The following is a 22600-nucleotide window of genomic DNA, read 5'->3' on the forward strand; positions in this document are numbered from 1 at the left end:
CTTCTGTACATAGTGCCATACATTGTGCTGGATATTTCTGCTCCCTATTGCAGCTGCTGCGGGGGGTGTGTGGTTTAAGCCAATCACAGTCCATTACACACTGAATTGCTCTAAGCTAGGGACTATTAAACTTCCCTAGTACAGATACTGGACTCTGCCAATTAAACAAAAAGAACTCTTGGAGAAACACAAATGTATTACTTTTGTTTTCTTTTTTGTTTTGTTATTGCTAATATGTTTCTTTAAAAAGTTTTGGTCCTCCCCCGCCCAATAAAAATTTAAATTGGCAATTTCCCCCCCCCCCATTTTACCCCCAAAAAGTGTTTAAAAAAATAATTTTTATAAACATATTTGGTATCGTTACGTGCGTAAATTTCCGAACTAATAAAATATAATGTTAATTATCCCATATGGTGAACGTAAAAAGTAAAAAAAATTTATGCTTTTTTAATAACATTTTATTACAAAAGAGAATTGAAAAGTGTATTTAAAAAGTTTTATATATGCAAATGTGGTATCAAAAAAAAATTACAGATCACGGTGCAAAAAATGAGCCCTTATACGGAAAAATGAAAAAGTTATAAGTCAGCAAAATAGAGTGGTTTTAAACGCACTAATTTGGTTAAAAAGTTAGCGATTTTTTTAAAGTTGTATGTAATAATCGTATTGACCCAAAGAATAAAGAAAACAGGTCTATTTTACAGTGACACGTACAGCATGAAAACGAAACCTTCCAAAATTTGCAAACTCAGGGTTTTCTAATCATTTCCCCACACAAATAGTATTTTTTTTTGGTTGCGCCATACATTTTATGGTAAAATGAGTGATGTCATTACAAAGACAACTAGTTGCGCAAAAAACAAGCCTTCATACTAGTCTGTGGATGAAAATATTAAAAAAAAGTTATGATTTTTAGAAGGCGAGAAGGAAAAAAAAAAGAAAACGTAAAAATAAAGTCCTTAAAGGGGTACTCCGGTGAAAACCTTTTTTCTTTTAAATCAACTGGTGGCAGAAAGTTAAACATACCGTATTTATCGGGGTATACCACGCACCGGCCTATAACACGCACCCTCATTTTACCAAGGATATTTGGGTAAAAAAAGTTTTTTACCCAAATATCCATGGTAAAATGAGGGTGCATGTGTGCACGTGTATACCCCGATACACCCCCAGGAAAGGCTGCCCGCTTCTCTCCCCCTGCCTTTCCTGGGGTCTAGAGCCCTGCTGCCGGCCCTTCTATCCCCCTGGCTATCGGCGCCGCTGCCCATTCTGTCCCCCTGACTATCGATGCCGGCGCCGATAGCCAGGGGGAGAGAAGCGGCGCCGACAGCCAGGGGGAGAGAAGGGGCAGCGGCACCCATTGCCGGCGCATCCCCCCATCCCCGGTGGCATAATTACCTGGGTGGGGTCTGCCCTGCTGCAGGCCTCCGGCACGCGTCCCCTGCGTCGTTGCTATGCACGGCGCGGTGCACTGACGTCATGCGCCGCGCCGTGCATCGAATAGCAACGACGCAGGGGACGCACGCCGGAGGCCTGCAGCAGCGCGGACCCGACCCCGGCAACAGGTAATTATGCCACCGGGGATGGGGGGAGGCAACGGGGCAGCGGCGCCGGCAATGGGTGCCGCTGTCCTCTCTCTCCCCCTGGCTGTCGGCGCCGCTTCTCTCCCCCTGGCTATCGGCGCCGGCAATGGGGTGCCGGCACCGATAGTCAGGGGCACAGAACGGACAGCGGCGCCGATAGCCAGGGGGAGAGAAGGGCCGGCAGCAGCGCTCTAGACCCCAGGAAAGGCAGGGGAAGAGAAGCGGGCAACGACGGCCTCTCTCCCCCTGCCTTTCCTGGGCGTGTTATATGCGTATAACACGCACATAGACTTTAGGCTAAAAATTTTAGCCTAAAAAGTGCGTGTTATACGCCGATAAATACGGTATTTGTAAATTACTTCTATTAAAAAAAAAATCAATCATTCCTGTACTAATTAGCTGCTGAATACTACAGAGGAAATTATTTTCTTTTTGGAATGCTCTCTGATGACATCACAACCACAGTTCTCTCTGCTGAGGTTATTATAATAATAATAATACTTTATTTATTGTTGTCCTTAGTGGGATTTGAACCCCACCCCATCTGCAGAGAGCACTGTGTTCGTGATGTCATCAGTGTTCAAAAAAGAAAGGAATTTCCTCTGTAGCATTCAGCAGCTAATAAGTACTGGAAGGATTACGATTTTTTAATAGACGTAATTTACAAATATGTTTACCTTTCTGCCACCAGTTGATTTGAAAGAAAAAAGGTTTTCACCGGAGTACTACTTTTAGGCCCAAATGGGCTGAGTCCTTAAGGGGTTAACCTATAATATATTACATTTTATGGATCGTGACAGGTACCATTTAAGCCTTCCATTACTTATCAGCTGCTGTATGCTCCAGAGGAAGCTGTGTAGCTCTTTCCAGTCTGACCCCAGTGCTCTTTGCTGCCACATCTGTCCATGTCAGGAACAGTTCAGACAGAGCAAATCCCCATAACAATCTTCCCCTGCTCTGGACAGCTCCTGACAAGGGCAGAGGTAGCAGCAGAGAACACAGTGGAAAGAACGGTGAGACCTCATGCAGAAAATGCTGCAGCTGGTAAGTACTGGAAGGCTTACATTTATAAATACCTTTGTGGTGCCAGTTGATTTGAAAATACTGTAACACTGTGGTTGAACTGCAGTAAATTTTACCTACAGATTTGCACTAGTAAAATCCACAGAGCATTAGGCTGGGTTCACACTATGTTTTTCAAATACGGTTACCGTATACGGTTTTCCGCTAAAAAAATGTATGGCAAAAAAACGTATGCAACCGTATGGCTCCAAATACGGTTTTTCCCCGTATACGGTTAAAAAACGTATGTACGGTTCTATACGTTTGCATCCGTTTTATTCCAACGGTTTTGCTATTTTGTTTGAATTAGTTTTCAAGCAATTTAATAAAGTTACTATTGTTCTATTGAAATTCCTTCTGCGCATGTGTCAACTCCAAAAATGGATTAGAAAAACCGTGTGCAACCATATTCTGAAATTCTGTGTACGGTTCTCATAGACAACAATGTTAAAAGAACCGCATACGGACAGCGTTTTTGCCTACGGTTGAAAAATCGGCAAAACCGTATCCGAGGCAAAATGGATGCAACCGTACACAACATTTGGAATACGGTTTACAATGCAATCTCTATGCATACGGTTTCGTATACGTTTTTTTGGCAGAAACCCGTATACGGTTACCGTATTTAAAAATCGTAGTGTGAACCCAGCCTTACAGTAGTCAGCAAGTGGATGAGATTTTACAAACCTTATTCACATGCCAGATATATTTATCTCACATGCTGACCTTCAAGACATGCAGCCTGACAATGTTGTGGATTTGACATTTACCACAGATTTTACCCTTCAGATGTAAAATCCACAAAGAACATTACATCTGGATTTTTCTGCAGAATCCTCCAAATTTCCGGGAAAAACCACAATGGAAAGTTTCGGCCACATGCCGGCTTAGCCTTTGTATGGTCACTGCCATTATCTAGGAGTGTAATAATGTTCCATTGTTTAGATATTGCTGTTCTATTTTTGTCATGTAGTCCCCAAATTCACTTGCTCAGAGGTGGTGGGGTGATTCCAGGCTAAGCAATAAGGCTAGGTTTACACTATGGAATTCTGCTGCCAATGGGATTTTACTGCACAGTGAACATTATCAGAATTTCATCTGGAACTGTCAGATACAAAAACGTTTTATATGTTGTAGGGATCGACCAATATTGTTGTTTTTTTTAGGGCCGATACCGATACCCTGTGGAGGTTAGGGCCGATAGCTGATAACTTATACCAATATTCCGGTATAAGTTATCGGCTATTTAACCGAGCAGAGAGAGCACAGAGGAGTGCCATCCGGCAGGAGAGAGCACAGAGGAGTGCCATCCGGCAGGAGAGAGCACAGAGGAGTGCCATCCGACAGGAGAGAGCACAGAGGAGTGCCATCCGACAGGAGAGAGCACAGAGGAGTGCCATCCGACAGGAGAGAGCACAGAGGAGTGCCATCCGACAGGAGAGAGCACAGAGGAGTGCCATCCGACAGGAGAGAGCACAGAGGAGTGCCATCCGACAGGAGAGAGCACAGAGGAGTGCCATCCGACAGGAGAGAGCACAGAGGAGTGCCATCCGACAGGAGAGAGCACAGAGGAGTGCCATCCGACAGGAGGGAGCACAGAGGAGTGCCATCCGACAGGAGGGAGCACAGAGGAGTGCCATCCGACAGGAGGGAGCAGAGAGGAGTGCCATCCGACAGGAGGGAGCACAGAGGAGTGCCATCCGACAGGAGGGAGCACAGAGGAGTGCCATCCGACAGGAGAGAGCACAGAGGAGTGCCATCCGACAGGAGAGAGCACAGAGGAGTGCCATCCGACAGGAGAGAGCACAGAGGAGTGCCATCCGACAGGAGAGAGCACAGAGGAGTGCCATCCGACAGGAGAGAGCACAGAGGAGTGCCATCCGACAGGAGAGAGCACAGAGGAGTGCCATCCGACAGGAGAGAGCACAGAGGAGTGCCATCCGACAGGAGAGAGCACAGAGGAGTGCCATCCGACAGGAGAGAGCACAGAGGAGTGCCATCCGACAGGAGAGAGCACAGAGGAGTGCCATCCGACAGGAGAGAGCACAGAGGAGTGCCATCCGACAGGAGAGAGCACAGAGGAGTGCCATCCGACAGGAGAGAGCACAGAGGAGTGCCATCCGACAGGAGAGAGCACAGAGGAGTGCCATCCGACAGGAGAGAGCACAGAGGAGTGCCATCCGACAGGAGAGAGCACAGAGGAGTGCCTTCCGACAGGAGAGAGCACAGAGGAGTGCCATCCGACAGGAGAGAGCACAGAGGAGTGCCATCCGACAGGAGAGAGCACAGAGGAGTGCCATCCGACAGGAGAGAGCACAGAGGAGTGCCATCCGACAGGAGAGAGCACAGAGGAGTGCCATCCGACAGGAGAGAGCACAGAGGAGTGCCATCCGACAGGAGAGAGCACAGAGGAGTGCCATCCGACAGGAGAGAGCACAGAGGAGTGCCATCCGACAGGAGAGAGCACAGAGGAGTGCCATCCGACAGGAGAGAGCACAGAGGAGTGCCATCCGACAGGAGAGAGCACAGAGGAGTGCCATCCGACAGGAGAGAGCACAGAGGAGTGCCATCCGACAGGAGAGAGCACAGAGGAGTGCCATCCGACAGGAGAGAGCACAGAGGAGTGCCATCCGACAGGAGAGAGCACAGAGGAGTGCCATCCGACAGGAGAGAGCACAGAGGAGTGCCATCCGACAGGAGAGAGCACAGAGGAGTGCCATCCGACAGGAGAGAGCACAGAGGAGTGCTAGCCCACCCTCACTTACTGGACTTTGTCCATGCCTGTGCTTCATCTTGGACAAAGCCATGATTTCTATAAAAAGGAAATAACATTTTCTAATGAAGTATTTTAGAAAGGTTAATGTTTTGCCAAGATGTACAACATAAAAAGTTTCTGTATCTGACAGTGCCCATTTCAGCAGTGAATGTTCCGTCTATGGTAACAGCAATGTCCATGCGGTCCTAGTGCCTACTAATGTGCTGTGCTGGCCACACTTAGAGGCTCCAAACTGAATTTTTCCATCCGTACATTGTGTTTTGAGCTGCAAACATGGGCAGATAGCTGCTGATATATAATTTGTTTTATCTGTTTGCAAAGTTATAAAATCCCGTTTTCTTTATAACTCAAGAGTCATCCTGACCCCACCCAGGCATGCATGATTGACCTACAAGACGTAGTGCTGGAAGACAAACAGGAAATGTTGGGGAGGGAGGAGGCATGCATGCTGAAACTCAGTCTGGCCTCTATGGCACTTAAGCTTGGAAAGAAAACATAATTTCATCACTTGGCAAACTGCCATTTGCTAAGTGACAGGTATCATGTGTTTTATCTCCCTATCATCTTTCTGCTCTTGTCTGCAGCTCTGAGGTTGATCTAGAGCAGACAAACTTCAGTGGGGAAACTCCCAATAACAACTACAATGTACACACAATGTTACCAGCACATAAGGGAAACACCAAGCTTTTATCATATACAATGTGATAGCAAGGTATGCAGTTTCTAGGAGTGTGAATTGGCAAGAATTTGGCGATACGTATGACGATTTGATATATCGCAATATATATCCCGATTCTGTCTCAAAAACAATATATTGAGATTTTAACTCACGCAGTGATACCAAATATGTTTATTTTTATTATGTTTACATGTTTTATATGGGAATAGGGGGTTTTTGCATTTTCATTTTTTCCTCATCACTTTCTAAAAATCATAACGCTTTCAATTTTGCACCTAAAAATCCATATGATGGCTTATTTTTTGTGCCACCAATTCTACTTTGCAGTGACAGTCATTTCACCAAAAAATCCACAGCGAAACGGAAAAAAAAAATCATTGTGCGACAAAATTGAAGAAAAAATTTCATTTTGTAACTTTTGGGGGGCTTCCGTTTCTACAAAGTGCATTTTTTGGTCAAAATTATACCTCATCTTTATTCTGTATGTCCATACGGTTAAAATGATACCCTACTTATATAGGTTTGATTTTGTCGCACTTCTGAAAAAAATCATAACTACATGCAGGAAAATGTATACGTTTAAAACTGTCATTTTTTGACCCCTGTAACTTTTTTATTTTTTGGCGTACGGGCCGTTGTGAGAGCTCATTTTTTGCGTCGTGTTCTGAAATTTTTATCGGTATCATTTGTGTTTATCGGTCCTTTTGATTGCTTTTTTTTTTTTTTTTTTTATGATATAAAAAGTGACCAAAAATACGCTATTTTGGACTTTGGAATTTTTTTTGCACGTACGCTATTGACCGTGCAGTTTAATTAAGGATATCATTTCATAGTTCGGACATTTACGCACGCGGCGATACCACATATGTTAATTTTTATTTACACAGGTTTTTTTTTTTATGGGAAAAGGGGGGTCATTCAAACTTTTATTAGGGAAGGGGTTAAATAACCTTTGTTAACTTTTTTTTTTTTCACTTTTTTTTTTGGCAGTGTTATAGGTCCCATAGGGAGCTATAGCATTGCACACACTGATCTCCTATGTTGATCCCTGCAAAGCTATGGCTTTTCAGGGATCAGCATAGGAGATCAGTGTGTGCAGTGCTCTAGCTCCCTATGGGAGCTATAGCATTGCAAAAAAATAAAAAAATAAAAAGTTAACAAAGGTAATTTAACCCCCTTCCCTAATAAAAGTTTGAATCACCCCCCAGTCAGATAGGGGCTTGATTGCTCAAGCCTGTAGCTCAGGCTCAGAGCAATCAATCGACGATCAGACGCCGCGGAGAGAGGTAAGGAGACCTCCGCCTGCGTCCCAGCTGATTGGAACATCGCGATTTTATCGCGATGTCCCGATCAGCACGACTGAGCTGCCGGGAAGCATTTACTTTCGTTTTCAGACGCGGCAATCAACTTTGATCGCCGCGTCTGAAGGGTTAACAGCGTGCGGCACAACGATCGGTGAAGAAAGCTGTTAGCCCAGGGTCCCGGCTATCGTTAGCAGCCGGGACCAATCCGGTGTGATGCGGGTCACGGCGTGACCCCGTTTATCACACCAGGACCGGGCTCAGGGCATACAGGTACGTCCTGAGTCCTTAAGAGGTTAATGTGTGTCTTTTAAACTTTTATTAAAACATTTATATTTATGTTTTTTTTTATATACAATCTTTATTAGACTTTTAGGAGGAATCAGATTCCTCAGACAGATGAATAGAGTTCTATTGAACTCCATTGCTCTGTGATCCATTGATAGAGCCTAGTCCAGCCAGGCTCTATCAATGACAGAGCCACGGGACACCAGGAAGCATAGGTAAGCCCTCCGGCTACCTCTATAGTGGATAACCCGCCCATGATCGCGCTGAGGGGGGGGCAATCCACCCCCACTAGCCCACCAGGGAGCATTCACAGGTCCCTTTAGACGCCGCTGTCAGCTTTTACAGCGGCGATCTTAAGGGTTAATAGCCAGCTGGGGGCTGCAGAGTATGGAGCGGGCAGGAGTCCGGAGCCCGCTCCATACAGACTGCTGAATGCCGCATGCTGGCTATAAGCGGCAGCCCCCGGCTACTGAAATCAGCCGGGGGCCGCAGAGTACGGAGCGGGCACGAGCTGGGAGCCCACTCCATAAACCCAGAGCGCCGCCGCACTTGTCAGGTCCGGCCCTGCTTGCACAAGCCGGAAAAATTCACCTGCCCGGCGCTCAGAACTGTATGTCCCGGGCGTCGGGAGATATGAATTCCACATCCCTAAAAAGATATATTCAAAAATATTTTGAATCGATACAGTATCGCCAAATGAAAAATCGCAATAATCGAGTGAATCGATTTTTTTCTTACACCCCTAGTAGTTTCTGCAAAGAACATGGCAAAAACACTCAAACATTTTGTTATGGCAAGGGCAAAAAGCAAATATCCTGATTCTAGAAATCCTAGGTGTTATGCTAGAACTTCAGAAATATCAGGGATAAAAAGCTGGACTCCATAAAGTTCCAAACCTGCTACTGTTACTGGAAATATCGCATATGCATAAGATGCTTACTAAGACTCATATCAATGTGAGGGAGAATGCAGTGTGGATGTGAAACATTTTCATACAAACTTTGCACCATTCCCTCATCTTTCTGCTTACAATGCTACAAGCTAAACATCACATCACTCAACAGTGACCCATCACTGCAGCAGCGTTATTTTCACCATGGATAAAATCACAACAAAATGTAAAATAAAGTATATTACAAGTGTGATGACTCGCTCTTGAAGACAGGTGCGGTTGCAGTATAGAGGCAAGGAAACAGCATTTTCAAATCAAAGTTCAGTGTTTTATTCACACTTGGCAAACAGCAAAGTCTTTAAATGCAGAACAAAGGAAAACGTAACAAAAGTCCACCTGTATTCATTAGGTGTTTGTTCACACCTGAGTCCATGCCATGCGGCATCAAGCAAGTCTTTTCCAGGCAGTCTGCCGACCAGCTTCCAAACTCTCAGGGAAGAACTCCCCATAGAGCTCTCTCCGGCAGTGTGAGCTGCAACTAGCAAATCCCCCTCAGCTGGTGAAGCAGGCTGCCTTTAAGGCCAACAAAAGGCGGCCTGGATTGTGGGGAATAGCCCCCACCCAACACTTGACCATTCCCAGTAAGAGCCATCCCGGATTGGCCTTCCAGCCATACTATAGCAACAGAGTCAGTCTGCATCGCAGCACAGGCACTGGATAAATACCGGCTCTTACTTCACCAGGGCCAGGAGCCTTGGTGACACATATCGCCCATTAACTACCATGCCTTTGACCTTCTCACACAAGGTTTCAATTTTTAACTTTTTAGTCCGAGAGGAGCTTTCAGCTATTTTAATAACAACAACCTCCCCTTTATGTAGAGTTAATGCATTGAGAATTATGCTTAACACTAAAGCAGTCAGATAAAAGTCAGTTTACATACAGCAACAAGCAACTACACTGCTCAAAAAAAATAAAGGGAACACTAAGATAACACATACAAGATCTGAATGAATGAACTAATCATATGAAATACTTTCATCTTTACATAGTTGAATGTACTGACAACAAAATCACACAACAATTATCAATGGAAATCAAATTTATCAACCCATGGAGGCCTGAATATGGAGTCACACTCAAAATCAAAGTGGAAAACCACACTACAGGCTGATCCAACTTTGATGTAATGTCCTTAAAACAAGTCAAAATGAGGCTTAGTATTGTGTGGCCTCCACGTGCCCATATGACCCGAATTTGCCAATCTTGATGTTCTCTGGCAAATGTCAAAACGTCCTGCACAGTGTTGGGCTGTAAACACAACCCCCACCTGGGGACGTCGGGCCCTCATACCACCCTCATGGAGTCTGTTTCTGACCGTTTGAGTGGACACTTGCACATTTGCGGCCTGCTGAAGGTCATTTTGCAGGGCTTTGGCAGCGCTCCTCCTGCTCCTTTTTGCACAAAGGCGGAGGTAGTGGTCCTGCTGCTGGGTTGTTGCTTTCCTACGGTCTCCTCCACATCTCCTGATGTACTGGCCTGTCTCCTGGTAGTGCCTCCATGCTCTGGACACTACGCTGACAGACACAGCAAACCTTCTTGCCACAGCTCGCATTGATGTGTTATCCTGGATGAGCTGCACTACCTGAGCCACTTGTGTGGGTTGTAGACTCCGTATCATGCTACCACTAGAGTGAAAGCACCGCCAGCATTCAAAAGTGACCAAAACATCAGCTAGGAAGCATAGGAACAGAGAAGTGGTCTGTGGTCACCACCTGCAGGACCACTCCTTTTTTGGGAGAGTCTTGCTAATTGCCTATAATTTCCACCTGTTGTCTGTTCCATTTGCACAACAGCATGTGAAATTGATTGTCAATCAGTGTTGCTTCCTGAGTGGACAGTGTGATTTCACAGAAGTGGGATTGACTTGGAGTTACATTGTGCAGTGTATACCTCTATGATGCCTTAAAAAGCCACAGATGAAGTCTCAATAACATATGTATAAAGTAAGAAGCATTATAAAATGACTAAGTTAAGAAACACTTTACAGAGGAAGGAAAAAGCAGGAAATGTTTAGAAACATTTGAGACAGGGCTGGACTACAAGCTGCGATTCATGCTTCACTCTGCACACAAATATGGGAGCCTGTCAACTAGACCCAGAACCAAATCCAGCCATGGGATGCAAAGAAGAGCACATAAGTGCTGCTACACCTTCATACAGGAGAACCATTAGGAACCACAAATACATATGTCACCTAACTGTAGGCCATCACTGATAAACACTGTATGGAGGGCACTATACCACCACAGACAGGACACGAGTGTGGGAACACAGCCAAGACCATGTTACTCACTAAGGCTGGGTTCACACCTAGTTTTTGCAATTCAGTTCCCGTCTCAGGTTTTTGAAGGAAAAACTAATTCCTTAAATTCGGACTAAACTGTATCAAAATGTGTGTACAAATTTTAATCCATATACAGTTTAAAATGTCCGGTTGCATCAGTTTTTTTAAGAAAAAAAAAAGTATAAATTTTTTACTTTTCATTCCATTATGAATAAAGTTTCACTTGTTTGACTGAAATTCCAAGAAAAAAAAAAAACTGTACAAAGTCAAAAACCATATGTGAAAGCCAGATGGAACCGTACGCACATACGGTTCTGTACGGTTCCCATTGACTCCCATGTTTAAAATTTTTTTTTTTAGAAACACATACGTTTCAATACGGTTTTTCACCATGGTAGGCTACGGTTTTGGGTAGGGGGGGGGGGGGCGGGAAACTGACAGAACTGTACAGGATGCAAAACGGACACAACCGGATGCATCGTTTGGTATACGGTTTTCAATGAAGAGTCAATGCATACGGTTTTCAATACGGTTCCGTAAGGTTTTCAAATTGAAATGTATACGGGAACTGTACTGCAAAAACGTGGTGTGAACCCGGCCTAACAATGTTTTTCTCCAATAGCTGCTAGATGGATGGATGTGAAACCTATTCTTCCAAGTAAATCCTATGTACATGTGACCTCTGAAAGACAATTGTGTTGAGAATAGTGATGCTAAAAATAACACTGCCTCCAATAGAACAACAGTACACACCTTTAGCACACCTAATCTGACTAAATTCAGAACGACAACCAAATTCTCACAACACATTTTTAAGGCCATTCCCAACATAAAGCACAATCTTACAGTATCTAAATAAACGCTAAGTGAACCGGAGGTGGGTTTGAAGATTATCTGCACCGCTGACGCCCTTCCCTTGGTTTCAGTCACTTTGCCCCATTTATCAAGGAGAAGGAGATGAATATTAACCCCTTAAGGACGCCACCTGTTTTTACCTTAACCCCTAAAGGACGAAGCCCATTTGGGCCTTAAGGACTCAGAAAATGTTATTTTTACGTTTTTGCCTTAAAAAAAATCATAACTCTTTTATATTTTCATCGACAGACTAGTATGAGGGCTTGTGTTTTGTGCAAACAGTTGTCCGTTGTAATGCCATCACACTTTACCATAAAATGCATGGCCAAAAAAATACTATTTGTGTGGGGAAATAAAAAAAAAATGCAATTTAGCAAATTTAGGAAGGTTTCGTTTTCACGCCGTACAATTTACGGTAAAAATGACATGTTTTCTTTATTCTTTGGGTCAATACGATTAAAATGATATCCATGATAACATACTTTTCTATTACTGTTGTGCTTAAATAAATAGCAAACTGTTTAACCAAATTAGTGCGTTTAAAATCCCCCTATTTTGAAGGCCTATAACTTTCATTTTTCCGTATAAGCGGCGGTGTGAGGGTTCTTTTTTCGCGCCGTGATCTGTACTTTTTATTGATACCATATTTGCTTACATAAAACGTAATACTTTTTTTTTATAAAAATTTTTTGGAATAAAATGTTATAAAAAAAAAAAAACAGCTATTTTGGATTTTATTTTTTTTTACGTTCAGATTAAGAAATACACTGTTTTACTCCAAATCACCCACACTAACCATCTGTATATTCAGGTAAGTGTGCATGATCCATGTGTCAGTTTCCTTTAATGTATTTATATATAAACTGATGATATTTTACTACATTGTTTAACAGAACTCCGTAGTCAAAACACAGGATTTGTAAAATCTTAATCCTTACAATACCTATCAGCTGCTGTATACTGCAGAGTAAGTTGTGTAGTTCTTTCCAGCCTGACCACAGTGCTCTAGGCTGACACCTCTGTCCGTTTCAGGAACTGTCCAAAGCAGGAGGGGGTTGCTATAGGGATTCGCTTGTACTCTGGACAGTTTCTGACACGGACAGAGGTGTCAGCAGGGAGCACTGTGGTCAGACTGGAATAAACTGCACAACTTCCTGCGGATGTGATAAGGGTCGGATCGTGGGAAGTCCGACTGTTAGGACCCGCCACGATCTCCTGTGTGATGCCCTGCGCACAAAGCAGTAGCTGACACCTCACTCCACGCATCTCTTTGGGAGAGGTGGTGATACAGGGGGAGATTTCTCAAAACCTGTGCAGAGGAAAAGTTGTCCAGTTGCCCATAGCAACCAATCAGATTGCTTCTTTCATTTTTCACAGGCCTTCATGAAAATTAAAGAAGCAAGCTGATTGGTTGCTATGGGCAACTTTTCCTCTGAACAGGTTTTGATAAATCTCCCCCATAGTGTTTAGGTATCTCCAGCTCTCCCATAGAGATGAGAATTGGGGGCGCGTCAGCCACAGCATCGTGCCATGGCGACACACTGCATTCATGCAGACAGCCCTTTGCTTCGGGTGGGAGATAGCGGGGGGTCTCAACGGTCGGACCCCATCATAAACTGACACTTATCTGTTCTTATACGTTTTTTGATACTGGATAACTTCTTTAAGATTTTCAAATAAAAGCAATTTAAAAATAAATAAATAAATAAAAAAAAAAAGTTTAATTTTCTGCCACCAGTTGATTTGAAAACATGGGGGCATGAGCCTATAAGTGTATAGCCACTGCACTGTAAATTCAAATTACAACACTGGAATAGGTACAAACTACAGCCAACAAAGCTTTTGGTAGGTCACCTCATGGACACCTAAGCAAGTTTACCATGTCAACCAAAACATTGGAAACCTAACCAAAACTGACACATCATTGTAAAAACTGATAAATCAAAATGAGAGCATTCCTTTAACCCCTTAAGGACTCAGCGTTTTTACTTTGCAGTGACGTTAGTCATTTTACCAAAAAATCCACGGTGAAACTGGAAAAAAATTCATTGTGCGAAAAAATTTAAGAAAAAATGCCATTTTGTAACTTTTGGGGGCTTCCATTTCTATGCAATGCAATTTTCGGTAAAAATGACACCTTCTCTTTATTCTGTTGGTCCATACGGTTAAAATGATATCCTACTTATATAGGTTGGATATTGATCGGACTTTTTGATCGCTTTTTATTCATTTTTTCATGATATAAAAAATGACCAAAAATACGCTATTTTGGACTTTGGAATTTTTTTGCGCGTACGCCATTGAACGTGCGGATTAATTGACTATATATTTTTATAGTTCGGACATTTACACACGCGGCGATACCACATGTTTATTTACACAGTTTTATTTTTTATGGGAAAAAGGGAGTGATTCAAACTTATTAGGGAAGAGGTTAAATGACCTTTATTAACTTTTTATTTTCTTCACTTTTTTTTGCATTAACACTACACACACTGATCTTTTACCCTGATCCTGCAAAGCCATAGCTTTGCATGGATCAGCGAGATAGGGGCTCAAATGCTCAAGGCAGTAGCTCAGGCTTGGAGCAATCAAACGCCGATCGGACACGACGAAGCAAGGTAAGGGGGCCTCCGCTCGTGTCCTAGCTGATCGAGACATTGCGATTTTATCGCGATAGTCCCGATCAGCCCGACTGAGCTGCCGGGAAGCTTTTACTTTAGTTTTGGACGCGGCGATCAAAGTGGAAGGGTTAACAATAATAATCTGAAGGGTTAATAACGCGCAGCACAACGATCTGTGCCGCGTGCTATTAGCCCAGGGTCCCGGCTATCATTAGCAGCCGGGACCGACGCGGTATGATGCGGGGTCATGGCGTGACAACGTTTTGAATACCGGGACCGGGTGCATCTGGTCAGCGCGATGTGCTGCTGAAAGAATACTTGTCACTCATAGATCTGCAGCGGCATCTGTATATAGATGCACTGCAGGGGTCAGACATATATCCATATGTCTGGCCCCCACAGCGCTTCTATAATCAAATGCCGCCGCAGCGCTATGAATTAAAAGTATTCTACAGCAGCGTATCTGGACGGCCAGCTGCACTGCTGTAGAATACTTTTCAGAACAGATAATCAAAAAATCCCATAGACTTGAATGGGATTTTGTAACAGACATTTAACATCCATTTTTAAAGCTTTTCTAAAAGACGTTTATAACGGATCTTATAACGGATGAATTTTATAGTGTGAAATCAGTCTTACTGTCCTCTAATCTCCCGCTACTTTTCCAGGGTTCTGTGACATGTCACAGCGGCAGTGTGAAAGAAGTCTTACTTACCTCTGGCTCTGCTCCCACACTGATTCCCCGTTCTGTCTTCGGTAAGTAGCCCTGCAGTGAGTACGGAGCGTAACACATGCTTATGTCCCTGCTAGGAGCTAGATGCAGTGGTTACCTAGCGTCCACTACTCCTGTAACACCGGAGAGCTGACCGCAGGCAGGACTGGAGATCAGTGAAGGAATGGAGGTAAGTAAAACAGTTTATTTCCCCTCTGCAGGGGAACTAAACAGCTGTCCATGTTAACCCCTTGGGGACGGAGGGTTTTGCCATTTTTACACTTTCGTTTTTTCCTCCTTACCATCATAACTCTTTAAATTTTGCACCTAAAAATCCATATGATTGCTTATTTTTTGCGCCACCAATTCTACTTTGTAATGACATCAGTCATTTTACCCGAAAATCTACGGTGAAACAGAAAAAAAGTCATTGTGTGACAAAACTGAAGAAAAAAATAACTTTTCGGGCTTCTGTTTCTACGCAGTAAATTTATTCTGTAGGTCCATACGGTTAAAATGATATCCTACTTATATAGGTTTGATTTAGTTGTACAAATAAAATTTATATGTTTAAAATCATCATTTTCTGACCCCTATAACTTTTTAATTTTTCCGCGTACAGGCAGTACTAGGGCTCATTCTTTTGCGCCGTGATCTGAAGTTTTTATCGGTACCATTTATGTAATGATCAGACTTTTTGATCGCTTTTTATTCATGAAAGTTACCAAAAATACGATATTTTGGACTTTGGAATTTTTTTGCGCGTAGGATAACATAGATCAATGATTCTGCCGCTTGACTGCTCATGTCTGGATCTCAGGCACTGAGCAGCCATTCGGTGATCGGACACCAGGAGGCAGGTAGGGGACCCTCCTTGTGTCCTACAGTTGTTCGGGACACCGCGATTTCGCCGCGGCAATCTGAGCTAACTGGCAGTAGTTTAGTTTCACTTTAAATGCGGCGATCAACTTTGAACGCCGCGTCTAAAGGGGTACTCCGGTGAAAAACTTTTTTTTTAAATCAACTGGTGCCAGAAAGTTAAACAGATTTGTAAATTACTTCTATTAAAAAATCTTAATCCTTCCTGTACTTATTAGCTGCTGAATAAGCGGAAATTATTTTCTTTTTGAAGCACAGAACTGTCTGCTGACATCATGAGCACAGTGCTCTCTGCTGACATCTCTGTCCATTTTAGGAACTGTGAAGAACAGCATATGTTTGCTATGGGGATTTCCTTTTACTCCGGACAGTTCCTAAAATGGACAGAGATGTCAGCAGAGAGCACTGTGCTCATGATGTCAGCAGACAGCTCTGTGTTTCAAATGGAAAAGAATTTAAGGAAGGATTAAGATTTTTTTAATAGAAGTAATTTACAAATCTGTTAAAACTTTCTGGCACCAGTTGATTTAAAAAAAAAAAAAAAAAAAAAAAAAAAAAAAAAGGTTTTCTAGTGGAGTACCCCTTTAATGTGTGGATGCACCAGAAGATGTACTGCCAACAAGAGACAAGTTTAATTCCCGCATAAAAGATGTGATCAATAATAAGTGTCTAAACTGGGCAATAATCAGGAATGAGGAATAGTTTCTGTGATCGCCCCCTAGTGTAAAAGGCCCTAAACACACTCTCGCCTTGTCAGGCACAAATTTACCTGCACAGCATAGATGCATGGTGTAAAGGAGACCCATAGGCATAAGCCCCCAATCTTTAAATAAAAGGTTCACCTGGAACATGCACCCTGTTTCAACGTAAATAGAAATCTCCAATGACAACATTTAGAGATCCCTTGTAGGGGGAAGCAAAACGCTCAGGAGAGCTGCGACCGATTTTCATGGTCACTGGGTCCAGGAAACCGTCTGACATATCAATCTTAAAGGGGTACTCCGCCCCTAGACATCTTATCCCCTATCCAAAGGATAGGGGATAAGATGTCAGATCACCGCGGTGCCGCTGCTGGGGACCCCTGGGATCCCCGCTGCAGCACTGCGCTATCATTACAGCACAGAGCGAGTTCGAGGGGCGGAGCCATGACGTCACGCGGCTCCGTCCCCTGTATCGCCCGTCATTACGCACAGAGTGAACTCGCTCTGTGCTGTAATGATAGCGCAGTGCCGCAGCGGGGATCCCCAGCAGCGGGACCGCGGCGATCTAACATCTTATCCCCTATCCTTTGGATAGGGGATAAGATGTCTAGGGGTGGAGTATCCCTTTTTGCCACCTACAGCTTATGGCCTCATTCACACATCCAGTGATTTATTTTTTTTTAAACCAAAATCAGGAATGCAAAGTAGAAATGTATGAATGCATTCATTGGTTCTATGTGCAGAATCCATTTCATCTAAAGGCTGAAAACTACTGGCTGCATAGTGAAGTGTGAATGAGGTCTAAGGCTGCATTCACATCTACTTTTTGCAATATGGTTCCCGTATCCGGTTTCAGTCTAAAAACCGTATGGAACCATATTGCAAACCGTATGTATAGACATGTCATTGAAAACCGTATGCCAACCGTAGCATCTGGGTGTGCGTTTTGCAATATTTACGGTTTTATCCGTTTTTCTTCCCGTACACTAAACCGTAGTCTACTACGGTTTTATGTCCGGGTGAAAAAACGGATACAACCCATATACATTTTTTTTTTTTTTTTTTAAATGGTGGTCTATGGGAACCATACTAAACCGTATGTGCATACGGTTTTGCAGTTCGCACATGCGCAGTGCATGCCGAAACTTCTTCCCACAAATAGAACAAGAAGAACTTTATTTAAATTAAAGGGGTATTCCAGGCAAAAACTTTTTTTTATATCTCAACTGGCTCCGGAAAGTTAAACAGATTTGTAAATGACTTCTATTAAAAAATCTTAGACAGAAAACAGCAACTCAACTTCAGAAGCTAATAACTATTGGAAGGATTAAGATTTTTTAATAGAAGTAATTTACAAATCTGTTTAACTTTCCGGAGCCAGTTGATATATAAAAAAAAAAGTTGTTGCCTGGAATACCCCTTTAACCCCTTAACGACGCAGGACGTATATTTACGTCCTGCGCCGTCTCCCGCGATATGAAGCGGGATCGCGGCGCGATCCGGCCTCATATCGCGTCGGTTCCCGGCGCTCATCAACGGCCGGGACCCGCGGCTAATAAAACACATCGCCGATCGCGGCGATGTGCGGTATTAACCCTTTAGTGAAAGTGACCCAGCTGCTCAGTCGGGCTGTTTGGGACCGCCGCGGTGAAATCGCGGCGTCCCAAACAGCTTGCAGGACACCGGGAGGGCCCTTACCTGCCTCCTCGGTGTCCGATCGGCGAATGACTGCTCCGTGCCTGAGATCCAGGCAGGAGCAGTCAAGCGCCGATAACACTGATCACAGGCCAATTCAAAAGTCCAAAAGAGCGCATTTTTGGTCACTTTTTATACCATTAAAAAATGAATAAAAAGTGATTAAAAAGTCCGATCAAAACAAAAATCATACCGATAAAAACTTCAGATCACGGCGCAAAAAATAAGTCCACATACCGCCCTGTACGTGGAAAAATAAAAAAGTTATAGGGGTCAGAAAATGACATTTTTAAACGTATAAATTTTCCTGCATGTAGTTATGATTTTTTCCAGAAGTGCGACAAAATCAAACCTATATAAGTAGGGTATCATTTTAACCGTATGGACCTACAGAATAATGATGAGGTGTAATTTTTACCGAAATATGCACTGCGTAGAAACGGAAGCCCCCAAAAGTTACAAAATGGTGTTTTTTCTTCGATTTTGTCGCACAATGATTTTTTTTTCCGTTTCGCCGTGCATTTTTTGGTAAAATGACTAATGTCACTGCAAAATAGAATTGGTGACGCAAAAAATAAGCTATATTATGGATTTTTAGGTGGAAAATTGAAAGGGTTATGATTTGTAAAAGGTAAGGAGGAAAAAAGGAAAGTGCAAAAACGGGAAAACCCTGAGTCCTTAAGGGGTTAAATACAAACATAAAACCGTATTTCTTTTTAAAACTTATTAAACCGTATGCAACCGGACATCCATTTTCAAACCGTATACGGTTTAAAACCGTACAGAGGTGTATAAGGTTGGGTCCGGTTTTGAGACATAAAAACCTGATACGGGAACTGTATTGCAAAAACGAGATGTGAATGCCGCCTAACGCTGATGGTAAATAGCCAGTAATAGTGTCACCTACGGGGGTCTGACTGCTGGGATGTCCGGAAATGCCAAGAATGAAGGGGCTACAGTTGTCAGTGGATTGTTAAGGACTTGAGACCTAATATTTTGGGGCATCAGTCAGACTGTACGTCAGCAAAAAGGTCAAAAATAAATGCCGACATACAGCCCAACGTGTCCCTGGCAGGTACTGTTACTTTAATGGTGACAACACTGACAGATCCAATACATAGAAACTTCACAGACAACTCCTAGGAGTTAGAAATTGCATATGTTTTCACCCCCAGAAGGCTTGAAGTGACAACCTCTGCCCACCATAGGAGGCGCCACCAACATGAGCAAATCATCCCACCTTATATACCAGTCCATTATACACAATGGGAGAAAACCTCATCTCCAACACCCACACTGACCAGCACTGGAGTGAACGCTCTAGGACACAGATCTGTACATGTTCTCACAATATCTATGCCATGGGTGGTAGTCCCTGCCGCTAGGAAACTGCTGCCATGGTGCTTGTTATGACAGTCTAGGACAGGGTTTCCCAACCAGGGTGCCTTCAGCTGTTGCAAAACTACAACTCCCAGCATGCCCGGACAGCCTTCGGCTGTCCGGGCATGCTGGGAGTTGTAGTTTTGAAACAGCTGAAGGCACCATGGTTGGGAAGTGACCAATAAACAATTCACACTGGCACATACAGTACTTGTAGGATCTAAAGCTCACTGCCACTTGTCCATGATATCCAGTGTAGCACTATACTGAAGCTCATGGTGCCAGTGCCCTGCCAGCAGACACTTAGGAGGTCCAATCAGAAGCCTGCATTCAGTTGTCAGCAGAGTGAGAACTGTCACCTGATTGGTCCCCGTCCCCAATGAAAGGTGTCATGGCTGTCAGGTAGTATGGAGCCCGCTCCACAGGCGGCACTATACACCGGGCCCCTCAGTCCACGACCGGCTAGAAGGAAAAGGCTCGGGTGCCGGTGTGTCCACTGCTCCCCTCCTCCCTCGGATGACAGTGCAATCCCTCCTACCGGGCCTCTCCCTCCTGCCGCCAGTTAGCAGTCCCCCCGGCGGGCAACCCCCTGGCGGGCACCCGCCCCTGGAGCCCAGTGTAAATGTAGGGGAGCCGGGCACCACACGTGTGTACAGAGACACAGGGGCGGCCGCTCTCCGGTGACGGGCCTCAAGCCTCGGCCTGCCACTGGGGAAGGCCCCGGGCAGCGCAGTAGCACACCCTGAGCTGGCTGGTCACACGGAAATGGGGCAGCTCCGGGCAGGAGGGCACGGGACGTGGCGACATGTCGCGAGCACAAGGCCACCCGGACGTGGAGACAGGAGCCGGCTGTACAGGGGGGAGGAGGCCGAGGCCTGGGTAGCACAACAGGGTCTGGCCGGTGTGTGTGTACGGAGCTGGGCCCCGGGATGCCAGGGCCGGTCCGGACCTACACCCAGCTGACGGGCACGGAGAGGGGGTCCTCGGCAGTGTCCTCCCCTCGGCTCTCACCTTCATGTCGGGACATCCTATCGCTCAGGCCGCCGCCGCTGCAGCTGCTGCTCCGACTCCTCCTCCTAGTGAGAGAGCAGAGAGTGTGTGAGTGTGCTTCCTCCTCACCCTCCTCCTCTTCCTCCGCTGCCTGACACACTGCACCGACTGCCCGCCGTGCTCCCTGTGCGGGGCGCTGCTCACACACTGCCCTCCACTGCCTCACATATACGGGCACACTGCTGCGGTACCGCGTGTCTACTGTATCATACTGTGTGCACATGGCATCTACTTATAGAAACACTGGCTCCAGTACATTCTGTGGATAGAACACTTCTCATTATACTGAGCAGAAATAACAATAGGATGACATGTATCTAAGGCTACGTTCACACACCTGCTGAGCACAATCGCATAGTCCATTGGAAGGACTGGAGATGAACGGAAAAAACGTACCCTAAAAATACCGGACACCCGATGGACCCTATTTAAGTCAATGCCATCTGTCAGGACCAGGGGTCAAGTCCTGGGGAAAAAGTGTGGGAACTCACCCAAGATTTCCACTCAAGGGCCGTAATGGGAACAGTGTTCCTTCTGTGGAAAAGTGCAGGAACTCCATTCCCATGCGTTCCTGCAGGACTTGAGCCCTGGTCAGGACACAGCAGTATTAAAGCAGTACTCCGGTGGAAAACTTTTTTATTAAATTTTTTTTAAATCAACTGGTGCCAGAAAGGAGAATTCCAGAATACAAAAATTGTCCCCATACTGCCGGCAGTAAAAAAAAAAAAATAGATACATACCTTCCTTTGCTCCTCCAGTCTCCGCCGCGATCCTCTTCCTGGTTGCCGGTGGTCGGCGAGTCATACTGCACTCAGCCAATCACCGGCCGCAGCGAAGTCCCGACTCGGCCGGTGATAGGCTGAGCGGCAGTGTGACGTTTTCGGCTCCGGCAGCAGGTGCCGGTGTAGTGAAGAATTGTGTGTCTTGAAGCGTTCTCACACTGCTGCTCAGCCAATCGCCGGCCAAGTCGGGACTTCGCTGCGGCTGGTGAATGCAATATGACTGGCCGACCACCGGCAACCAGGTAGAGGACCGCGGCGGAGACCGGAGCGGGTTATCAGAGGCACCGGGGGCGCAAAGGAAGGTATGTATCTATATATTTTTTTACTGCCGGCGGTATGGAGGACAATTTTTGTATTCTGGAGTTCTCCTTTAAAGGGAACCAATCATCAGATTTTACCCTATGTAACGCTTGGCAAAGCGTTATATAGGGTAAAATCTTTATTTTCACCATTCCCGGGGGACGCTCCTGCCCCCAGGGATGGTGAAGATATGAAGTTATAAACTAGTCACCGCCTCCGCCGTAAGTAGTCACCTGGGCGGGAAGCTCTTCTCACCAACTCCCGTTCTTCGGCCGGCAGCAACGCCCCCTCCGCTTGATTGACGGGCCGCGTCATCACTCTGCTCCGTCTATTCAGTGAGCGGAACAATGATGCGGCCCATCAATCAAGCGGAGGGGGCGTCGCTGCCGGCCGAAGAACGGGAGTAGATGAGAAGAGCTCCCCGCCCAGGTGACTACTTACGGCGGCGGCGGTGACTAGTTTATAACTTCATATTTTCACCATCCCTGGGGGCAGGAGCGTCCCTCGGGGATGGTGAGGACAACAATTTTACCCTATATAACGCTTTGCCAAGCATGATATAGGGTAAAATCTGATGATTGGTTCCCTTTAAACAGATTTGTAAATGACTTCTATTAAAAAATCTTTACCCTTCCAGTACCTTTTAGCAGCTGTATGCTACAGAGGAAATTCTTTTCTTTTTTTATCTTGTCCA

At 44.9% G+C, this 22600-nt stretch overlaps 1 protein-coding gene across 2 annotated transcripts in view; it reads right to left on the reverse strand.

The window, feature by feature from the left end:
• KCMF1 (potassium channel modulatory factor 1) overlaps positions 1–20955 on the reverse strand; it is a 71338-nt gene extending 50383 nt beyond the window's left edge. Inside the window, exon 1 of one of the 2 annotated variants that reach the window (XM_056568994.1) lies at positions 20786–20955. In XM_056568994.1, the coding sequence (XP_056424969.1) occupies positions 20786–20801 (16 nt within the window). In that variant the 5' untranslated portion in view covers positions 20802–20955. Of the gene's footprint in view, positions 1–20133; positions 20235–20785 lie in introns of those variants that run through there. The other variant, XM_056568986.1, reaches the window with a different exon arrangement.
• Between the last annotated feature and the right edge of the window lie 1645 nt (positions 20956–22600).

Source organism: Hyla sarda, chromosome 1 (assembly GCF_029499605.1).
Source record: "Hyla sarda isolate aHylSar1 chromosome 1, aHylSar1.hap1, whole genome shotgun sequence".
Classification (NCBI taxonomy): Eukaryota; Metazoa; Chordata; class Amphibia; order Anura; family Hylidae; genus Hyla; species Hyla sarda.